This window comes from Xyrauchen texanus, chromosome 41 (genome assembly GCF_025860055.1).
Source record: "Xyrauchen texanus isolate HMW12.3.18 chromosome 41, RBS_HiC_50CHRs, whole genome shotgun sequence".
Taxonomy (NCBI): domain Eukaryota; kingdom Metazoa; phylum Chordata; class Actinopteri; order Cypriniformes; family Catostomidae; genus Xyrauchen; species Xyrauchen texanus.
The window spans coordinates 19,747,932-19,767,919 of record NC_068316.1 but is presented as its reverse complement, the minus strand read 5'-3'; the positions used below and the strand labels follow the sequence as shown (position 1 = coordinate 19,767,919).

The window sequence follows — 19,988 nt, the reverse complement described above, 5'->3', positions numbered from 1 at the left end:
AAAATATCATTTGTAACATATTCCGTTAGATTGGTCAAGGTCAGTAACGTATTCTAAATACTCTGGATTACTTCTTCAGCACTGGTAGATTTTTTCACCTTTTTTGACTATAAAAACTCTGCCATTACAGTAAGACAAAATACACGTGTTAAAAATACATTCTCTGAAAAACCTAAATATCTTATACAGTGTTGTTTCTAAAACAAGATCTTGTTTTAAGGATTTTTTTTATATTTTTACAGGAAAACAATACAGAAATTATTATCAAGAATACGATTTTTACCCTAATATCAAAGGTCTTACTAGATAAAAAGATAATGATCTATCGTGAAATAGTATATTAGATTAGCGTAAAGCTGACAATTTACACAAGGTTTATTTCTATTTCTGTTCACCGCTGTTCAAATGCACTTTGGATTGCATCATTTATATGTATAAATATTTTCCATCTTAAAGGACTAAATATTCAATTTAACAAAGTAATCTCTTCAGTAATCTAAATACTTTTTGAATGTAACTGTATTCTAAATACCACTGTAGTGGAATCAGTTGTAGATGTACAGTTACATCTATTTTTTATTTTAAATACATAATCCCATTACATATATTTGTAACCCTGCATAATTCATACATGAAAAGTCAATGGGCATGGCCATGAAGTTTTGGTATTTTCGTGCAAGCGTGTGCTAAGTCTAGGTGCAAGTGGGTTTGGCAATATTGCATGGGCAAAGAGCTAATGGGCAAATTAATTCTGAGGATCTTCTCCGGTTATTCCACCATCTGCGTCCTATTATAAAGTCCATTCCCTGTCAAGCACCAGCAATATTAACAAAGAAAGCACATCCATGAGTAGTTGGTAGTATATGCAATGAATTAGAAGAATAGACTTGGACTTACGTCTTTTGTGCATTAACCCTGTTGAATGTCAGGATTAATTCTAGGGCGTGACATTTATATGCACGGAAAATGTGTTTGTCGTCAGGATTTGGATTTACACTACGTTATATTGTAGAGAATGTAAGTATTATTAATTAATTTCATGTAATGACACATAGAATGCACTTCACTTCTATCGGTTGATTTTGATTTTGAAAAGTTAAGTTCATTTATTGAAAAAATAAACATTAAACAAACAAAACAATTCTAAATTCAATTTACACTTTAAATGAAATGAATATATAATCAAAATAATGAACTGTTAAAAAAAAATCATGCCAAATCCCAAAATTTTATTCACCGGCCCCTTTTGCAGTGACTTAAAAGTCACTCTACGTCAACAAGTGGAAAAAATACCAATATAAATTAGATCATATATGCAATTTTAAAAACAAATATAATAATAATAATAATACGTTAAAAATAAACCATGACCTAAAGATAGTTAAACACAAATCTAATAAATATTAGTTTAATAAAACGGCTACAACAGTGATCGTCAGGGACATAATTTGATATTCCACAATATTTTCTGAATTTGTACTTGAACTTCATTACCACTTGCTGGTGGAATCTACAAAATGCAAATGCAGGCACCGAGTTTGGACTTTGTGCTGCAAACAGACCTACGTTTGAAATTTTCTCAGGAAACATTTCTCAGGAAATTAGCAAATTGCACTTTGCGTCAGTTCTTTTACACACACTACACCCACAGTTTGCGTGCATACACCCACAGATAGGGCAAACACTCCAACCCACAGCCACTTGTGCAGGCACTAAAATTGCTCTTAGAATTAACACTCAAGACATAGGATAAGACGCACGGTCGTAGCGTAGAAAAAAAAGCGCGTAGAGCTGCACTTTGGGCACTCACGAAAATAGAGACCTCTACATGTACTGATTGGCTGCATATTACTCAGATTTAGCAGTGTAATACAGTGTTTGGCCCAGTGTATGTTCCATGATTAGGCTTGTAAACCACAATTCATTTTCCTGTTCAGCCTATGTCATGCTAACAATCTGGCAAATTGTTGGGTCTGTGCCTGTGAAAAATCCATATCTAATGTAAGTTTAAATATTTGATTTTAAGGACATTTCGTTTACGGTATCACTTTAAAGGTTTCATATATTATCATTAGTTAGCTCATTAGGTATCATGAAATAACAATGAATAATATATTTGGACAATAGACAACTTTTGATTTAAAAAATGTATTACTATATGTTGAAATTAAAATGAACCAAGATTAGTTAATGCTGTAAAAGTATTGTTCACTATTAGTTCATGTTAACTAATGTTGACAAATGGAACCTTATTGAAAAGTGTTACCTTCTTTACTTAAGCAATTTGGTACTTTGTTGGGTTGTCACGTTTTCTAAAGTTAAACCTGGGCCCTAAAACAAAACCAACCAGTTGAGAACCACTGCCCTCTTCTTCAAACTCTTCAAAATCAGTTCATACTGAATCTGTCAATATTAAAGTGTGTTTTCCCCAATTTCTCTGTCAGATATGGGCGTATAAACACATGCAACAGGCTGCTGGAGACCCTCTCAGACTCCAGGATGTTGAACGAGGGGGATGAAAAGGGTCTGACGCCCCTCCATCTTGCTTCAAGAGGAGGACACACTAAAGTCGTGGATCTGCTACTCAGGAGGGGTGCCCTCTTTCAAAGGTCAGCAAACAGCAAACTGCATTGTTTCCACAATAATTATCAAATAGTTATAAAGCAGTTTTTAATTATTCATTCAACTAAAATCAGTCCCAACTTAGTAACAGTGTTGGAGAAATTACTTTGAAAATTCCTTTTAAGCTACTCATACAAGCTGTAATGTATTTAGTTAAACTACAGTCAAGATTCCTTTTGAAAATTTCTATGTTGTTACAAAATGTTCCTGTACCCTGAAATTGAAGCACCATCTGCCATCAGATATTTTTGCATAAATTCAAATTTGTTTACCTTTTCATATGTCACTATTGATTGCATGTTGAGAAGCCTCAGCGACACGGGTTCTGGTCCCACAGAAACCAGAAAGTAATCACATTCACATAGTCAATGATGAGAGCGAGTCAGAGGTTGGATTACATTTTACTACACTGACGGTTAGGTTTTGGGTTGGGCAGTGTTGGCTTTGAGTTACTCTAAGAAAGTAATTCATTACTAACTACTAACATCTTCTAAAGTGTAATTAGATAACTGTACTAATTACTCTGTCTGAAAAGTAATTGCATTACTTATTACTTGTTGGTTTCTAAAACCATTATCAACTTCGACCAGATGAAAAATACAAGAATAGACATGAAATTGTTCTTTTAATTCTTTCAAATAAATCATATAAAGCAAATAAATTATTCATGAACTGGCCAAAGAATTTAAGGTGGCTGCATTAAATTAGAAAACATTTTACATTATACATTTTAACATTAGACGTTAAATTTTGATTTTAAAATCACTATTGTTTAATATAGAATTGTTGTATAGTCTGTACTGAATATAACACAATTACATCAGAAGTAACTGTAATTAAATTGAAAAATTAAGAGTAATAATAACTTTTTAGCATAAAAAAGTAATTTAATTACAGTAATTAATTACTTAGTAATGCATTAAACCCAACACTGGGGTTGGGGTATGGGTTAGTGTGTAGTGTAAATAAAATATGCATTCCTGTATTCCTAAATATATATTCCTTCACTGTATTACATCATTTACAACTGAAAATAGAACTCGCTTTACAACTAACTTTTGGTGCCACTCTGAGGACATTTCATTATGTGCCCATACGTTCCCATAACCACAGTTCCAGCTGTGGCCACAGTGGTTCAAATTTCAGTAAGCTCAGACCGATTTCACCTAAAGAACATTCTACCCTATTCTTTTCCACTTTGTACGTTGAATTCAAAGTTAGATCTGGTTTGGTACACTACAATCTACTAATAAAAATATATTTTATAAAAGATACTAAGAAAAAAACTATTTGATGATAGAGGAAATTGCATAGTTTGCTTCATATGATTGTGTTGCAAAACTCAAACTCATTAAGATATTGCCAAGGTTCAACTTGGTAAAAAGCAGTTGGTTACATTGTGAGTTTGTCTGGACATTCTGTTATGAGGTCTGTTTTAATCTTTAGTGATTACAAAGGCTGGTCCTGTTTACATCACGCTGCGGCTGAGGGATACACACAGACGATGGAAATCCTGCTGGCAGCCAATGTTAAACTGTTGGATGGAACAAATGAGGATGGGGTAGGCAGAATCAAAATACTAAACTGCATGGACTTAGGAAGACAATCACTATAAGGAATACAATCACTAAGCCATGAAACAAGAGCAAAAAAAAATGTAAATAAGACCACACAACAAAATACAAATTCACATGTCAATGACTAAAGATATTGTTAAAGGTGAAGTCTGTAATTTCTGTAGTCACCAAATGAAATTGCAAAAATAATCACTGTTTTCAAACAGTTTTTCCAAACAATCTGCCATCTGCCATTGGTAAAAAAACAAATAGTGTGCTACCCCAAAATGTACACCATTGGTTGAACCAATGTTGCTATGTCGGGCTGTTTTTGCCACTCAAACAAACAGAGCAATGTTTTGATAGCGCTATAGAGCCACAGTTTTACAGTATTTTGGGGAATAAATCTACAAATGGCTTTCTTATAGTATTTTAACATAAAAAAACATACACACATCACCTTTAATGACTAACATTTTATAAAGCTCATTGTCTATACATCTAAAGGATCAAATCTAAATTGTTGTGTAACTGTAGTGTAATTTAAACATGGAAGCAAAGGACAAAAGATGATAGAAACTATTTTTTATGAATTTGAACTGAGCTGCAATTTAACATTCACATTGCGTATGCTTTAACAGAACACAGCTCTTCACATAGCTGCACAGGCAGGCTATGTAGGTGCTGTTCTCCTGTTATTGGAAAGAGGAGCTGATATCACTCTTAACAACGCTGAATGCTCTTTCCTGCATGAGGCTGTGCGCAGCGAGAAAAAAGATGTAGTGAATGCCACCATCGGAAGTGAGCGGTAAGGATGCATCAAAATTCAAGATGACAACCTTTATTATTTTTTTGTATTTTTATTTTCCCCCCTTTTTCTCCCCAATTTGGCATGCCCAATTCCCAATGTGCTCTAGGTCCTCGTGGTGGCGTGGTGACTTGCCTTAATCCAGGTGTTAGAGTATGAATCTCAGTTGCCTCCGCATCTGAGACAGTCAATCCACAGTCAATCTTATCCCGTGGCTTGTTGAGCGCGATACCGCTGAGACCTAGCGCGTGTGGAGGCTCATGCTATTTTCCGCTTCATCCACGCACAACTCACCACAAGCCCCACCGAGAGCGAGAACCACACATTACAGGTGTTGAGGACAGAAATATAGTTGTCCTCCATTGTCCTTTACAATAGTAAAGGCTCAGAATGCAATCATTTTCTGAATAAAGTCTTTAAATGCCCGATCTTTTTTTAAGTTCACACAGTAAAAGACAAACACTGTGTCTGTATTGCTAGCAATTTCATCTTGTCTTTCTTTTTTGTGCTGTCTCAAAGAAAAGACGAATATAATTAATTACTTTTATAATAAATAATTAATTTTCATCACTGATGTATCTGTAATATACAAAAAAAAAAATATTTATTGCCCTCAAGTTGTCTCATTATGTGTACCTCAACCCAAATACACAATGGAACCAACAAGTCACAGGTCTTACTATGTTCTAGTTTTAATCTATTGGTGATAACACTCTGGTTTGTGAGATCATTTTCTTAGACAATGTCAAGTAAATTTTCTAAAAAGCTACTTCGAAAGCCTGCCATATAACCACCAATTCCTCTACAATATACACATATTTGCTCTTTGTCTTAAGCCTGCTATGCTGAAATCTGCTTTGTTTATGTTTTCACATTCACAATTTTGAATGACCTACGAATTACTTCTGTACATGACATATTATAAATTAAAAATGGTGAATTTCTCCAAATGGTGAATAGTTTGCGCCCTTGGAAATTACTTTTGGTTGGTACAACATTTCAATCATCAAACAGTGGGCAAATGTTGCATGTTTAGTTAGATACTTACATCTTACATGACACTAACATTCTTAAACTGAACTGCTGACACCAATGTGTGCATGCTGCATAGCGCTGGAGTAATCGACAAGGTTCCTGCGTAGCTTTTTAAATTTGAGTCCCACCTTCATCGATTTGATGGGCTATCTTAAATGACATTGACAAGCGGTGTTAGACTACTGTGCATGCAAAAAATTACTATTTTTGTAAAAGGGGATGTAGACAATTTGGCTATATCTGATCATTGATCAAAGTTCTACCTTTGTAAGACTCTATGAATTTCATATATACACTCACTTAAAGGATTATTAGGAACACCATACTAATACTGTGTTTGACCCCCTTTCGCCTTCAGAACTGCCTTAATTCTACATGGCATTGATTCAACAAGGTGCTGAAAGCATTCTTTAGAAATGTTGGCCCATAGTGATAGGATAGCATCTTGCAGTTGATGGAGATTTGTGGAATGCACATCCAGGGCACGAAACTCCCGTTCCACCACATCCCAAAGATGCTCTATTGGGTTGAGATCTGGTGACTGTGGGGGCCATTTTAGTACAGTGAACTCATTGTCATGTTCAAGAAACCAATTTGAAATGATTCGAGCTTTGTGACATGGTGCATTATCCTGCTGGAAGTAGCCATCAGAGGATGGGTACATGGTGGCCATAAAGGGATGGACATGGTCAGAAACAATGCTCAGGTAGGCCGTGGCATTTAAACGATGCCCAATTGGCACTAAGGGGCCTAAAGTGTGCCAAGAAAACATCCCCCACACCATTACACCACCACCACCAGCCTGCACAGTGGTAACAAGGCATGATGGATCCATGTTCTTATTCTGTTTACGCAAAATTCTGTCTTCAACTGTCCAATTTTGGTGAGCTCTTGCAAATTGTAGCCTCATTTTCCTATTTGTAGTGGAGATGAGTGGTACCCGGTGGGGTCTTCTGCTGTTGTAGCCCATCCGCCTCAAGGTTGTGCGTGTTGTGGCTTCACAAATGCTTTGCTGCATACCTCGGCTGTAACGAGTGGTTATTTCAGGCAAAGTTGCTCTTCTATCAGCTTGAATCATTCGGCCCATTCTCTTCTGACCTCTGGCATCAACAAGGCATTTTCGCCCACAGGACTGCCACATATTGGATGTCTTTCCCTTTTCACAGCATTCTTTGTAAACCCTAGAAATGGTTGTGGGTGAAAATTCCAGTAACTGAGCAGATTGTGAAATACTCAGACCGGCCCGTCTGGCACCAACAACCATGCCACGCTCAAAATTGCTTAAATCACCTTTCTTTCCCATTCTGACATTCAGTTTGGAGTTCAGGAGATTGTCTTGACCACACCCCTAAATGCATTGAAGCAACTGCCATGTGATTGGTTGATTAGATAATTGCATTAATGAGAAATTGAACAGGTGTTCCTAATAATCCTTTAGGTGAGTGTATATATATATATATATATATATATATATATATATATATATATATATATATATTTTTTTTAAATCTATACCATTTCTCTCCTCTGAGTTTTCCAGTGGTAGACAAAACTATATAATTCACTGCAGGTGTGCCGAGGCAATAAAGTCATTTAAAGCTTGTTCAGCATCCCGCTGTGTTGTGATGGACATCATAGAGTTCCTCCCAGAGTCTTTTAAGGTCTGTCTAATATCTTCCTACCTTATGAAAATATATCAGCCACAATTGATGAGATGATTTGATGTTCTGTCTTCATTTACTCACCCTCATATTTTTCCAAACCTCTTTGACCTTTTTATCAGAATGTTAGCATCAGTCACCATTCTCTTTCATTGTATGGACAAAAGATGCAATGAAAGTGAATGGTGACTGAGGCCAGGGCTGGACTGGTAATCTGGTAAACCAGGCATTTTCCCGGTGGGCCGACACACTGCCGATCAGGGGTGGACTGGCCATCGGGAGAACCGAGTGTGCCGAATTTGCTGCGATAAGCTAAAATCAGCCACCGCGTTATGCAGAACGGACCACAAAACGGTGTCGCGATATGCAGTTGGGACAGTTGCTATGTAAAATCCCGAGGCCGATTTCTCATCCCAATCCAGCCCTGACTGAGGCTAACATTCTGCATAATTTCTCCTTCTGTGCTTCAGAAAGTCATGTATGATTGAAACAACATGAGGGTGAGTAAATAATGACAGAATGTTTTTTTTTTTTTTTGGCTGAACTGATCTTTGAACCTGTCTCTCCTAAACAGCATCTTTTGGACCTGTGTATGCAAGAGTCAGACCATGATGCCAACAGTCCAGAGTACCATGTAAGCTATACACAAATGCTTTAATAATACATTTTGCATTAGCTGTAATTAAGTTCATTAAAGGCGTTCTTAAGTTAAACTTTCAATGGTTTCGACAGATCAATTATGATTTCCAGTGGCTTCAGGCTCCCATACAGTTAAAGAAGTATGCTAAAACAGACAAAGCAATGAACTTCCAACCACTGGCAGCAATGAATGTAAGTCCCTTTAAATGTTACTAGTTTATGTTTCTTCCAGGCATTTATCTTCTGAAACCACAGAGGTTGGTGCGAATGTTCACTAATGTAAAAAACAATGTTTTAATAAATAAAACGAAAGAGATTTTTATGAGCAAATATGTGGAGGAGATTCCAAATCCACACACAAAATACTGCTGTTAGACTGTATTTCTTAAAAATATTCTTAAAGACTTCTACAAAGTCTTATTAATTTAATTTCCTAAAATGGTGTGTGATTGAATCATCATGATCTTTGTGTCTCACTAGGCTATGGTGAAGTACAACCGACTGGATCTTCTCACCCATCCCGTGAGCCAAAAATACCTGGAGATGAAGTGGTATGTTAATGAGGGACTACTAAACTGTTTCATATAGAGCCTACTTTCACAAGTCCAAGTCATCCAGTAATTTAACTTTAAATGAGGCATGCTAATCATCATAGCCTATATTGTGAAATTACAAGTCACTGCAATTCATATCACTCAAGGGGGGCATACTTTTCCAAGCTAAACCCATACCGAGTCCAAATGGTGGATTGTTTACAGTATTCTTTGCTTTTTGATACTCTGGGTTGATTGAGCGACCAACCTGCCAATCACAGGTCAGTTTCATGAGCCAAAACAACCCTTACATAGTAGGCCATCAGTCAGACAGTCTAATCAACACGGTTCTGTTCATTTCTACATAGTTGCGTTCAACAATGCTCATTTATCCATGTTTTTTTATCACCATTGATGTTGATCTAAATGAATAATCTAGAGATGAGGAACACACAAACAAGAGTTATTTATCGGCATATCGTTCTTGATTGGCAGCATTATGTTAAATGTACTACAGAAAAAACCAAAGGACAATCCTTTTTTAAAGCACACATTGTAAATGGAGTTTATATCAGTGCCTGTGTTTTCATAAATGTATGCTTTTTCCATAATTTTTGTGAGGTAAAATTTTGATCTGTTCTTTTTGCCAGTTTAAGCATATTACTCGATCTAAGTTAAATACTTAAAGTTATTTTTAATGTCAGCTCCTGTTTTTACCTCTATGTTGGTGAGCAGTCGACAGTCTTAAGAGAAAGAAGAGACTGTATCTTAATGCTGAATTTCATCGAGACCCAGGATGAATGTTTTGAGTTTCCTCTAGAACAAAACATTGATAAGAATCACAACTTGCACATTTACACTTTTAGGGCCTGAATATTTCTAGGTGAAAGGGTACAGAAGGTTTATTCTTTATTATTTACTTCAATACAATAAAACGTAATTTTGATCAATGATTACAACTCGCATGTATATCTGTTCTCTGGGAGCCATGCTTATTGAGTAAGTATTATTTCCTTCATTCCTGAAATAAATCAGGCCTTCAGTCACTCCTCAGAGGATAAATACATGAATGACCTGTACCATTCATAAATTATAACATAGCCTGAATAAATGCACGTGATTAAAAAACAAATGCTTAGATAACTTTTTGATTACATTGATTGTTGTTGAATGTATTTAACTCATCAATTGGCAGAAGAGACAGGGGTGAACCCGCTCCTTCATTACCAATATGTATGGTTTGAAAATACATTTTATCAGTTTGAACACAAATTGCAGCTCTCAGTTGGGGCATAATTTCCATCACAAAATTGTTAGACATTGTTAGTCAACAAATTAAATAAACTGGAGAGTGTACAAATTTAATAGAGCTCATTTTCGTACACTCCACTGGGCCAAAAGTGCCCATATTGAAGAAACACTGGAAAACACACCACTTAATATCTTGATTCTGTTCCATTTTACTCTTGACAGGAAAGCGTATGGAAGCAAGGTTCATTTGCTCAACCTGGCTGTCTACCTGCTTGGCTTGTTGCCCCTCACATACCTCATCCTCTGTCTGAGACCGAGCCAGGACTTTTTCACCAATGGCACATCTGTCATCATGGTGCCAGTATCTTTCAGAGAGGTAGACAGTGTTATGGGGAAGAGATGCGTTGAAAGAGTGCAAAAGACTATGAGTGAATAAAATGCAGATACTGATTTCTGGTGTGTGGAACAAATGATAGTTGGAGCTTTTATCAGTGACAAGTAGAGTTGAAAATGGAGAAAGACAATAGTGTAGTTGAATTAAGATGACAAGAAGACTAATCTGAAATACTTTTCAATGTCACACAGTGTCATAGTAAATGCAAAAATGAAAGGAACAGTGAGGAAAATTGCATTGCCCTTTTTGAATTTTGATTGTTGTGTGTATGCATATCTGACAGTTTACCCAACAGCTGTCTTCTAAATGTGGTACTACACTTCAAACGTGTCAAAACACATGAGAGGGATTGGTGTTACTTAAAGAACACAGATGATGTCATCTCTTTGCCATTATCAATCTCAGGACATATTAGTTACTATGGTCTGGGGTCAGAATAACCCATGGTTCTTGTTTCCATTTGGGCCTAATCTGTTATGCTTTGAATAGCTAATTATACAGTATATGCTATTATTTACCATCACATATATAATCACTCTTCCATTTGCATTCTCTTGATTATAACCTTTTACCTGCCATATTACTTAATTTAGTAAGTGTCATTTTGACGGAATGGCATTCATCAGCTTTATAGTTGTTCATCAGTTTCAAGGTTATTAAGCCCATAAACTGAAGTATAGCTAATAAAGTATGCATAGAGCAATAGCATGCAATACTTGCTGCAACAAATAATTTCCTTAATCAGCATTTTAGTCTTGTTTTCCAGTAGACAATGTATAAACATTCTTACAGAACAAAGGTACTTGAGCAAAACTGCATGAGATATTAAGACTTGTTTTTTGAAGAGAATATTTCTTAAGTTATGTTTTTTTTTTTTTTTAAATAAATAAATTAATTAACACTTTGGATCAATTTTATTAAAACTGATCTAACAATAAACAATACTTTTAAAGTATTTACTAATCTTGGTTAATGTTGAATTCAACATATAGTATTTCATTTTTAAAATCAGAAGTTGTATACTGTATGTTAGCATTAATTAATGCACTATGAACTTGCATAACCTAACAATGAACAATTATATTTTTATTAACTAAAATGAACAAAGATAAGTGCTGTAAACAATATATTTATTGTTCATTGTAAGTTCATGATACCTAATGCATTAAATAATCTTATTGACTGCAACCTTATTATAAAGTGTTACCATAAAATAAAGACCTTTTATCATTCACCATTTTGCTTCTTGCTTTGGGCGGCTGAGGCTCAGGTGGTAGAGCGGGTTGGCCACTAATTGCAGGGTTGGTGGTTCGATTCCCCTCCACATGCTGAAGTGTCCTTGGGCAAGACACTGAACCCCAAGTTGCTCCCAATGGCAGGCTAGCGCCTTGCCGTCATTTGTGTGTGAATGTGTGTGTGAATGGGTGAATTAGACGCAGTGTAAAGCGCTTTGGTAACCTCTAAGGTTAAAAAGGCGCTATGTAAGTGCAGAACTTTTCTGAAGTAAATTGTGTTTTGTTTTACAGATTTTGTTATATTTACTGGAAATCCAGACAAAATCACTAATTAACAACATATTTTTGGTATTGTTGGTTTTGGCATTAATATTAGCAATTATTGTGGAACAGATGCACACCAAAGCAGACAATTTTCAATTTGCGATAAAAGACAAGTTGGCTTATGTGTGCAAAGTGATACACTTATTATGTAAATTTTGGCTGTGATTAATTTGGTGATATCATAATAATTCTCTTTCTCCCTTTCTTTCTTTCCCTACCTCCAGCAAAATTGTCTTATCTCAGTCTCTATAATCATGGTCCTTGTCATGAATGTGTATGCCATTTGCAAAGAGCTGGTGCAGTTGGCACAGCAGGTAATGGCCATGTCATTAATACGGATGATACTTCCACTATAAATACCTCTCATACTACAGAGTCACTCAGTAGAGGGCAATAAAGCCACCACAATTTATAAACGACATAACATGCATGCAGTTAATATACATGCATCTGAACATTGGGAATTCCCTTATACTAAATAGACACTGCTCCCAGCCAAGTAATTTACTTTTCTAAATACCACTTAATTTTGCATGCATTGTTACATGGTTTTATCGCTGCATAGGGTATTCAAATTGCACTATGTTTACAATCTTAAGGTGACTTTATATAACCCCTGTTGTTTTTCACATTTCACAGCGAATTAATTACTTCACAGACTACTCTAACCCAGCTGACTGGACTTCAGCCATTAGCTCTTTGCTCTTTGTCATTCCCATGTGGTTAAGTATAGACACTACATGGCAATGGGAGGCTGGAGCTGTGGCCATTCTGACATCATGGGTCAGCTTCCTGCTTTACTTCCAGAGGTACATTTATCAGCCTTTTGGGTTTGCAATACAATTTTTATATAAAAATATGCTATAAACAATTTTATGTAACCCAAATTAATTTCCTTACAAAAATATATCTCTCATTGACCAAATACAAATATATTTTTCTCTTGACCAAAGGACAAAAATGTATTTGGGGAGTTAGTAACTAATTTAAACAACATTTTGCTAAATAATGTATGGTGCATGCAGTTATAAAAAAAATGAAACAAAATGTTTACAAGTCACAGTACCTAAATTATAGAAACATGATCAATCAGGAATTGACATGCTGCTTTTGAGTGTTCATGTACCCTGAAATTAACCCCATTTGGCTGAATTACCTTGGCATCACCATCAGATATTTTTGCATAAATTCAAATGTGTTTAACTTTCTCTCTGAATTGCATTCACATAAACAAAGTTGAGCGCTATTCGGAGGTTGCATTTTCATATATATATTAACCTGAAACTTTGATATTGATTACTAAAATGTTCATGAATATGTTGCATCAACTACCCATTTACAAATTGCCTTGATTTAATTCTCTCATTTGGATTTGGTACTAGCTACTACGGTTACTGGTTTAACTTTGTCCACGGTGTATCACCATGAAGGAAACATCAATATAATGACAAAATAAAATATTAAACATAATTTATATACTTCACAGGTTTGAGCGAATTGGAATTTATGTGGTAATGTTTGGAGGAATCATTAGGACACTGGTGTGCACCATGGTTCTCTTTGTCTTCCTCTTGCTGGCATTCGGATTGTCCTTCTACGCTTTGATGCTTCACCGAGTACGTCCAAAAAGAGAGATCATATCAACCCCGCATGACAGACTTGGCAAATCTTTGCGGTGTGATAAAAATTTTTACTGTTTTTTTTTCTATCAACAGACTGAGTTCAGCTCAATCAGCCTTTCACTGGCCCAGACCTTTGTAATGACGGTGGGAGAGCTGAACTACCAGAGCACATTTCTAGATGCTTTTGAGAATGGGAAGATGGCGTTTCCTGAGATCACCTATTTTATGTTTGTGCTTTTTGTTCTTCTCATGCCCATCCTTTTGATGAACCTAATGGTAGGCACATTGGAAACAAGCTATTATTGTTAATGATAGCCGCAATTTTTGGAAAGTATTAAACTTTTTTATCTCAATGATGTTGCAGATTGGTTTGGCTGTAGGAGACATTGCAGAGGTACAGAGAAACGCAGAGTTAAAGAGGATAGCCATGCAGGTAAGGCAGTTGATTTAAATATACCAATGTAATTAATTGGCCTATATTTTGAGCAATTACTAAATTATTTTCTGACATTCTTGTGACACTCACTGATTTATTGACCCCTTGAAATCAAAATTGGAGGTTTGTGGCTTTTAGTCCATGTCTGTTAGATTTGAAGCCATTTGCTATAACATACTTTTAAAAGCTGACAAAAGTAACTTTTAGAAGATATACTGTACTGTACTACAGATCTCCTTAGAAGAAAGGGAAGGACTTTTTTTTTATTTCTGAAATAGTTTTGCTTTGCCTCGCAATAAGTTTTGTGTGCCCTCGCTATGGTTTTGCATTCCCTCACAATAAGTTAATGTTACTGAATGGATACATTATACTGTAATAAAACCATGGTTTCCACCAAAAAACAAAACATGGTTAACCTGCAACAGTCATGGTTACTATAATATAAGCCCATATATATAATGCATTGTAAAGGCATTATAACGCATTAGTAATAGCTTCTAATAACTTCTCATAAATAATTGTAACCACAATTATAATACATTATAATAATTAGCTATTCATAGTTATACTGTAGTTTATAAGGCATTATAACACAAGCAACATTTAATTTTATCTGCAGAAGTTACAATATAATATATATTTGTAATATTTATAGTATGTATGCTTTAAGTAAAGCAATGTCATCTTATAAACATCCACAAGCTATTTATAAGTGGTTATAAGACATTACAAGTCATGCTGGAAGTTATATACATTGCACATGCACAAAATACAAAATAACACACATTAAATATACATTTTGAGATATTACGAAAAAACACTTGTAAAGCAACAAGGTTAAACTATATCAGAAAATCTCTCTCTTGAAAAAAAAAATACTATATCGATCACACATGTAGCCATGAATACAAATTTTTATACTGGACTCTATTCAATAAATATTAATGTTTGTGCATCTTATTTGGAAACTTATTTTATAAATAACTTCCATTGTATAAGTATGACTTGTAATGTAATGTATGTTACATGTTTATGTTATGGCTGTTAATAAGAAGATATTGCTTTTGTAACTTTACTTGAAGGAGGCAAAGGCCACTTATAATATGATCACTTCATAAAGCCTTTTGACTGTCTACACTAAACAGCACCATTAACTTAATTAACTTCTGCTGCGTTAAAAATGGATGTTGCTTGTGTTGTAATGCATTATACTGTATTATAACTGTAGTTCTAATTATTTATGAAAAGTTAGAATTTATTAAGGTGTATTTTGAGACATTACGAATGTAGTAAAATGCATTTGCAATGCCTTTAGAATGCATTATAAATGTGGGCTTCGTACAAAGTGTTACCAAAATTATTTCCACCAAAATGTATGGTTACTATAGTCTCCAATATTACTATAGTAAAACCGTATTTAAACAATGGTAATTGTACAGTAAAACCATAATAACCACAACATTATTATTTTCATTAACATCATTTTTGTTTTCCTGTATTATTACAATGGTTTTACTATGAATATCATGGTTAAAATATGGTTACTGTAGTAAAACTATGTTACATTTATAATGAGGGAACGCAAAACTATTGCAAGGGCACACAAAACCATTTCAGAAAAACATCCCGCCCTGTCATCTAAGGGTTTCTCTACTGTATACACATTTGAAGTTTACATTCTTTCCTCTCTGGGAAAATGATGAAAAATACTGGTGTGTAAAACAACGGAAAGAAAACTGAGCTCATCAGGGCATTTCATGGGATCTTTAAAATATGATTTGAAATACAAGTATAGGTAGCAGGGTGAAATTAAAAGAAATCACTTTAATAAAAACTGCTGAACATAAACATATTGTGTTGGATAGTCTGAATAGTACAATACATTAATGAAAAGGCTCTTCAATACAGATAGAGCTTCACACTACCCTTGAAGAAAAGCTGCCATACTGGTTCCTACTACGAGTGGACAAACCCACTATCACTGTCTATCCAAATAAATGCAAGGTTTGTCTAGGAAACAACACATACTCTGGTCACACATGAACTGCTCTCTGCTGTTTGTAAATGAATGTTTCACAATTAATACAGGTGAAATTTAAAAGAATATTTAAATTGTTTAAATGATGATGATGATTTGCTATACAGAAGGTGCTGATGCAGGTCTGTATCGATGGTGAAATCCAAAATACAGTTCGCACCCGTTTAAACCTCTGCTCACGCCAAGGTGGACCTCTGGAGAGGGAACTGCACAAACAGAAGAACAGGTGATCCTTCTGTAATACCACCACTGCTTTGGGTTTACTCAGGAACACTGACAAATTTTTTAGAGTGGGGTTTACTTAAAAAATACCTAGGAAACATTTTCTATGCAGAAATTGCTAGTAAATTTAACAGACCATATTTTCAAGTAAAGGTCACAAACAATTCTTTGTGGCTTTAATCATACATTATCAAGTCAAGTTTAGTTTGCAATACACTGTTTCAAGAAAATGTTACTCAGTCTTTGTTTGTACATTTTACTCAACAATGTAGCACTGATTTAAGCCTTGCTTTTAAATATATACTAGCTTTTTAATGCTTTTCTAACATATTTAGTCTTGTACAGTACCATATAACACACACAAACCTTCCACAGGGAAGCTAATGCATGCATTATTGCATTACTGGCAACAGAAACACAATTCTGTGCTGCACAAGCAGACTTCAACATTGTGCACAAAACACAATGACTGTAACAATCAACATTTAATTTGTGTTGATCATGAATTTTGACTTGAGACTTCTCAAAACAAGAAGTTACCAAACATAACAAAAAAATCAGGAATAAAAATGGTGGGGCCTAGGTAGCTCAGCGAGTATTGACACTGTCTATCACCCCTGGAGTCGCGAGTTTGAATCCAGGGTGTGCTGAGTGACTCTAGCCAGGTCTCCTAAGCAACCAAATTGGCCGGTTCACTCTCTGTTGGGCACGTGGTGAGTTGTGCGTGGATGCCACGGAGAATAGCGTGGGGCCCCACACGAGCTACGTCACCGCGGTAACAGGCTCGACAAGCCATGTGATAAGATGCGCGGATTGGCGGTCTCCGACGTGGCGGCAACTGAGATTCGTTCTCCGCCTCTCGGATTGAGGCGAGTCACTACGCCACCATGAGGACTTAGAGCGCATTGGGAATTGGGCATTCAAAATTGCCGAGAAATGGGGAGAAAAAATTAATAAATAAAATTTTTATTATTTAATTTGAAAACCACCCTGAGAAAAATTATGGGTCTGATTTCAAAAGTGAGCATAATCAACTCTGTGAACTATATAGGGAGTTTGGTCAAAATCTTTTTATAAAAAAGTATTCCAGCTGTAAATTCTGATTGGAGGATCTGCACTCAAAGCCATTGCTCTCTTTTTTTATTGTTTGTTGATCAAAAATACTTTTAACACTTAATTGAACATGTTTTATCATACATAAAGATCGCTATAATGGACGGCTTCTCGTGATGTTATTTTACTTCTCCACATGACATCACAATTGAAAAGCAAAGGATAATTTGAGGATTAAGATAATATTATGGACTTATTATTTGAAAAAGCCAATATGTTTTTAGTGCTTTGCCTAAAATTATGGACTTCATGTTGTATCTAATGGTGAATTTGGCGGATGCAAATGAGTGGGAATAAGAGATGGTATACTTTATTTGAACACCACAAACCATGCAGACTTGAGGGAGAGCAGCCTCTAGTGTTCATTAGCTAAAATGCACCATCAACTACATATTGAAATACCTTACCTACACTACCTTTTAAGCAAATTTCTTACATTTGATTTAAAATCAAAGTTTCATAGTTTTTAACAAAGACAACCATTCAAATGAAACTTTGAAGAGATACAGTAGTGGTGGCATCAAATAATATTTGTGCACTCTGTGTAAATAGCACTGGTGACTTCTGAGAAGAGGCCTGTTGGGTAAATTTTGTGCATTAGCGTTTATTTAACTCACCAGAATTTTTTTTTTTTTTTAAAGAACAATACATTTTCCCTTTTTTTTTTATTTATTAATTATTTTTATCATTTTTTCTTTAATCCTCTTTTCTCCCAATTTGGAATACCCAATTCCTACTACTTAGTAGGTCCTCGTGGTGGCGCGGTTACTCACCTCAATCTGGTGGCGGAGGACAAGTCTCAGTTGCAGAGACAGTCAATCCGCGCATCTTATCATGACACGCGGAGACTCACAGCATGTGGAGGCTCATGCTACTCTCCGCGATCTACGCACAACTTACCACGCACCCCACTGAGAGTGAGAACCACTAATCGTGACCACGAGGAGGTTACACCATGTGTCTCTACCCTACCTAGCAATCAGGCTAATTTGGTTGCATAGGAGACCTGGCTGGAGTCACTCAGCACACCCTGGATTCAAACGCGTGACTCCAGTGGTGGTAGTCAACATCAATACTCATTGAGCTACCCAGGCCCCATAGTGACTGTGTTTAGCATCAATACATTTCTTAGACTTATGGAGATGGTATGAGCCATGTTCAATCTGTTTTTCTCTGTAGGTTGAAAGAAATGTCTAGTGTGCTTGAAAAGCAGCATAACTTGCTGAATCTGATCATCCAGAAGATGGAAATCACGTCTGAGGCTGATGAATGTGACGGCCCACAGAACCCCAGAGCTCTAAGACATATTCCCTCCACATGCCAAAAGTCAAAGTGGGTCCCCCTCATGCAAGCACTTGCAAAAAGGAAGTGACATCAGATACAATGACATCATGCTGTAGCCATCATAATGGACGAATCCAGTGTTCCCTGCAGCCATCATTTCTGATATTACTTTTTTTTTTAGGTATATTTATGTCGTAGTTTGTAGCATTAGTGTTAGAAAGTGGGTTTTTATTTCATTTATTATTATTATTGTTTCTAGCATGCATATCTGGTGGTTAACTGTGTGGTTTATATATTGTGGTTAAGTGTAAGAGGACCTTGTGTGGGTATGTAGTGTGATCGTCAGACCACTGTGTTCATTTCTTTAATTCTAATTTACTTTATGTGATGTATTTAGAAAGTGACCTACCTGATACACTGACAGATAGATTGTGAGCATGTCTATTAAAAAGTTTGTACTGAACAGAGAAACAGAAATGTTGGAATGATTTCTGAATTATAGAGATGTTCATAAAGTCACTCAAGTTTAAACCATTTACAGGATCCAGTACACTGCTCTGATATGCAATGAGGATCCTGAATATCTCCAGTTGTAAATAAGATGTGGTTTGAGAAATGCATTGGATGGGGTTAATATGATTACTACAGTATAATGCACTTCAAGCCCCTCAAGTGGACTCATAGACCACTTTCAACCTGTGAAGCATCACCTATACAGATTTATCACACTGATCAGTCCCCCAGCTGTGCTCGGAATAGAAGAATTATGTAAATTTCCTCTGGCCTTGTGCCCGGATGTAGTAACCCTGAGATGCTTTGTCATACCAAATACTACATTTAAAATTGTTCTGCCAAAGGGTAAGACAAGTGTGTTACCCTCGTTTGTTTGGGTCTGTTTCAACTAACTTTTTAATATCTCCACCACAACATCTTTGCCAAATTCCCATGAAAGCAGGATAACATAAAATAATTTTGTTAATCAGATTGTCAATGGTGATTACACAGACTTCAGCAAAAGTCACTCATGGTGGGCATAGATTAAAATGTGCACCTGCACAGGTATAAACACTGTAAAAATAATTTTGTCATTTTGCATGCACATCATGAGATGTAAAAAATGTGATGACAAGGATCCCAATCTCCAGATTAAATGGATTTGCTTTAAATTTGGTCGCTCATGAATGATACAGGCACATTTTTTCGGCCATTATAAAA

The 19,988-nt window shown here is 35.7% G+C and overlaps 1 protein-coding gene across 2 annotated transcripts in view; it reads left to right on the top strand.

Annotated features, from left to right (window-relative positions):
* Window positions 1-19,643, top strand: part of LOC127634532 (transient receptor potential cation channel subfamily A member 1-like) — a 39,570-nt gene extending 19,927 nt beyond the window's left edge. For both annotated transcript variants that reach the window (XM_052114134.1, XM_052114135.1), the window contains 16 exons: window positions 2,445-2,609; window positions 4,069-4,183; window positions 4,820-4,986; window positions 7,592-7,682; window positions 8,257-8,316; window positions 8,415-8,513; window positions 8,802-8,872; window positions 10,328-10,481; window positions 12,283-12,372; window positions 12,698-12,867; window positions 13,545-13,674; window positions 13,774-13,956; window positions 14,045-14,113; window positions 16,025-16,120; window positions 16,262-16,380; window positions 18,669-19,643. In XM_052114134.1, coding sequence (XP_051970094.1) covers window positions 2,445-2,609; window positions 4,069-4,183; window positions 4,820-4,986; window positions 7,592-7,682; window positions 8,257-8,316; window positions 8,415-8,513; window positions 8,802-8,872; window positions 10,328-10,481; window positions 12,283-12,372; window positions 12,698-12,867; window positions 13,545-13,674; window positions 13,774-13,956; window positions 14,045-14,113; window positions 16,025-16,120; window positions 16,262-16,380; window positions 18,669-18,861 — 1,972 coding nt within the window. In that variant the 3' untranslated portion in view covers window positions 18,862-19,643. The remainder of the gene's footprint in view (window positions 1-2,444; window positions 2,610-4,068; window positions 4,184-4,819; window positions 4,987-7,591; window positions 7,683-8,256; window positions 8,317-8,414; window positions 8,514-8,801; window positions 8,873-10,327; window positions 10,482-12,282; window positions 12,373-12,697; window positions 12,868-13,544; window positions 13,675-13,773; window positions 13,957-14,044; window positions 14,114-16,024; window positions 16,121-16,261; window positions 16,381-18,668) is intronic.
* Window positions 19,644-19,988: the final 345 nt, after the last annotated feature.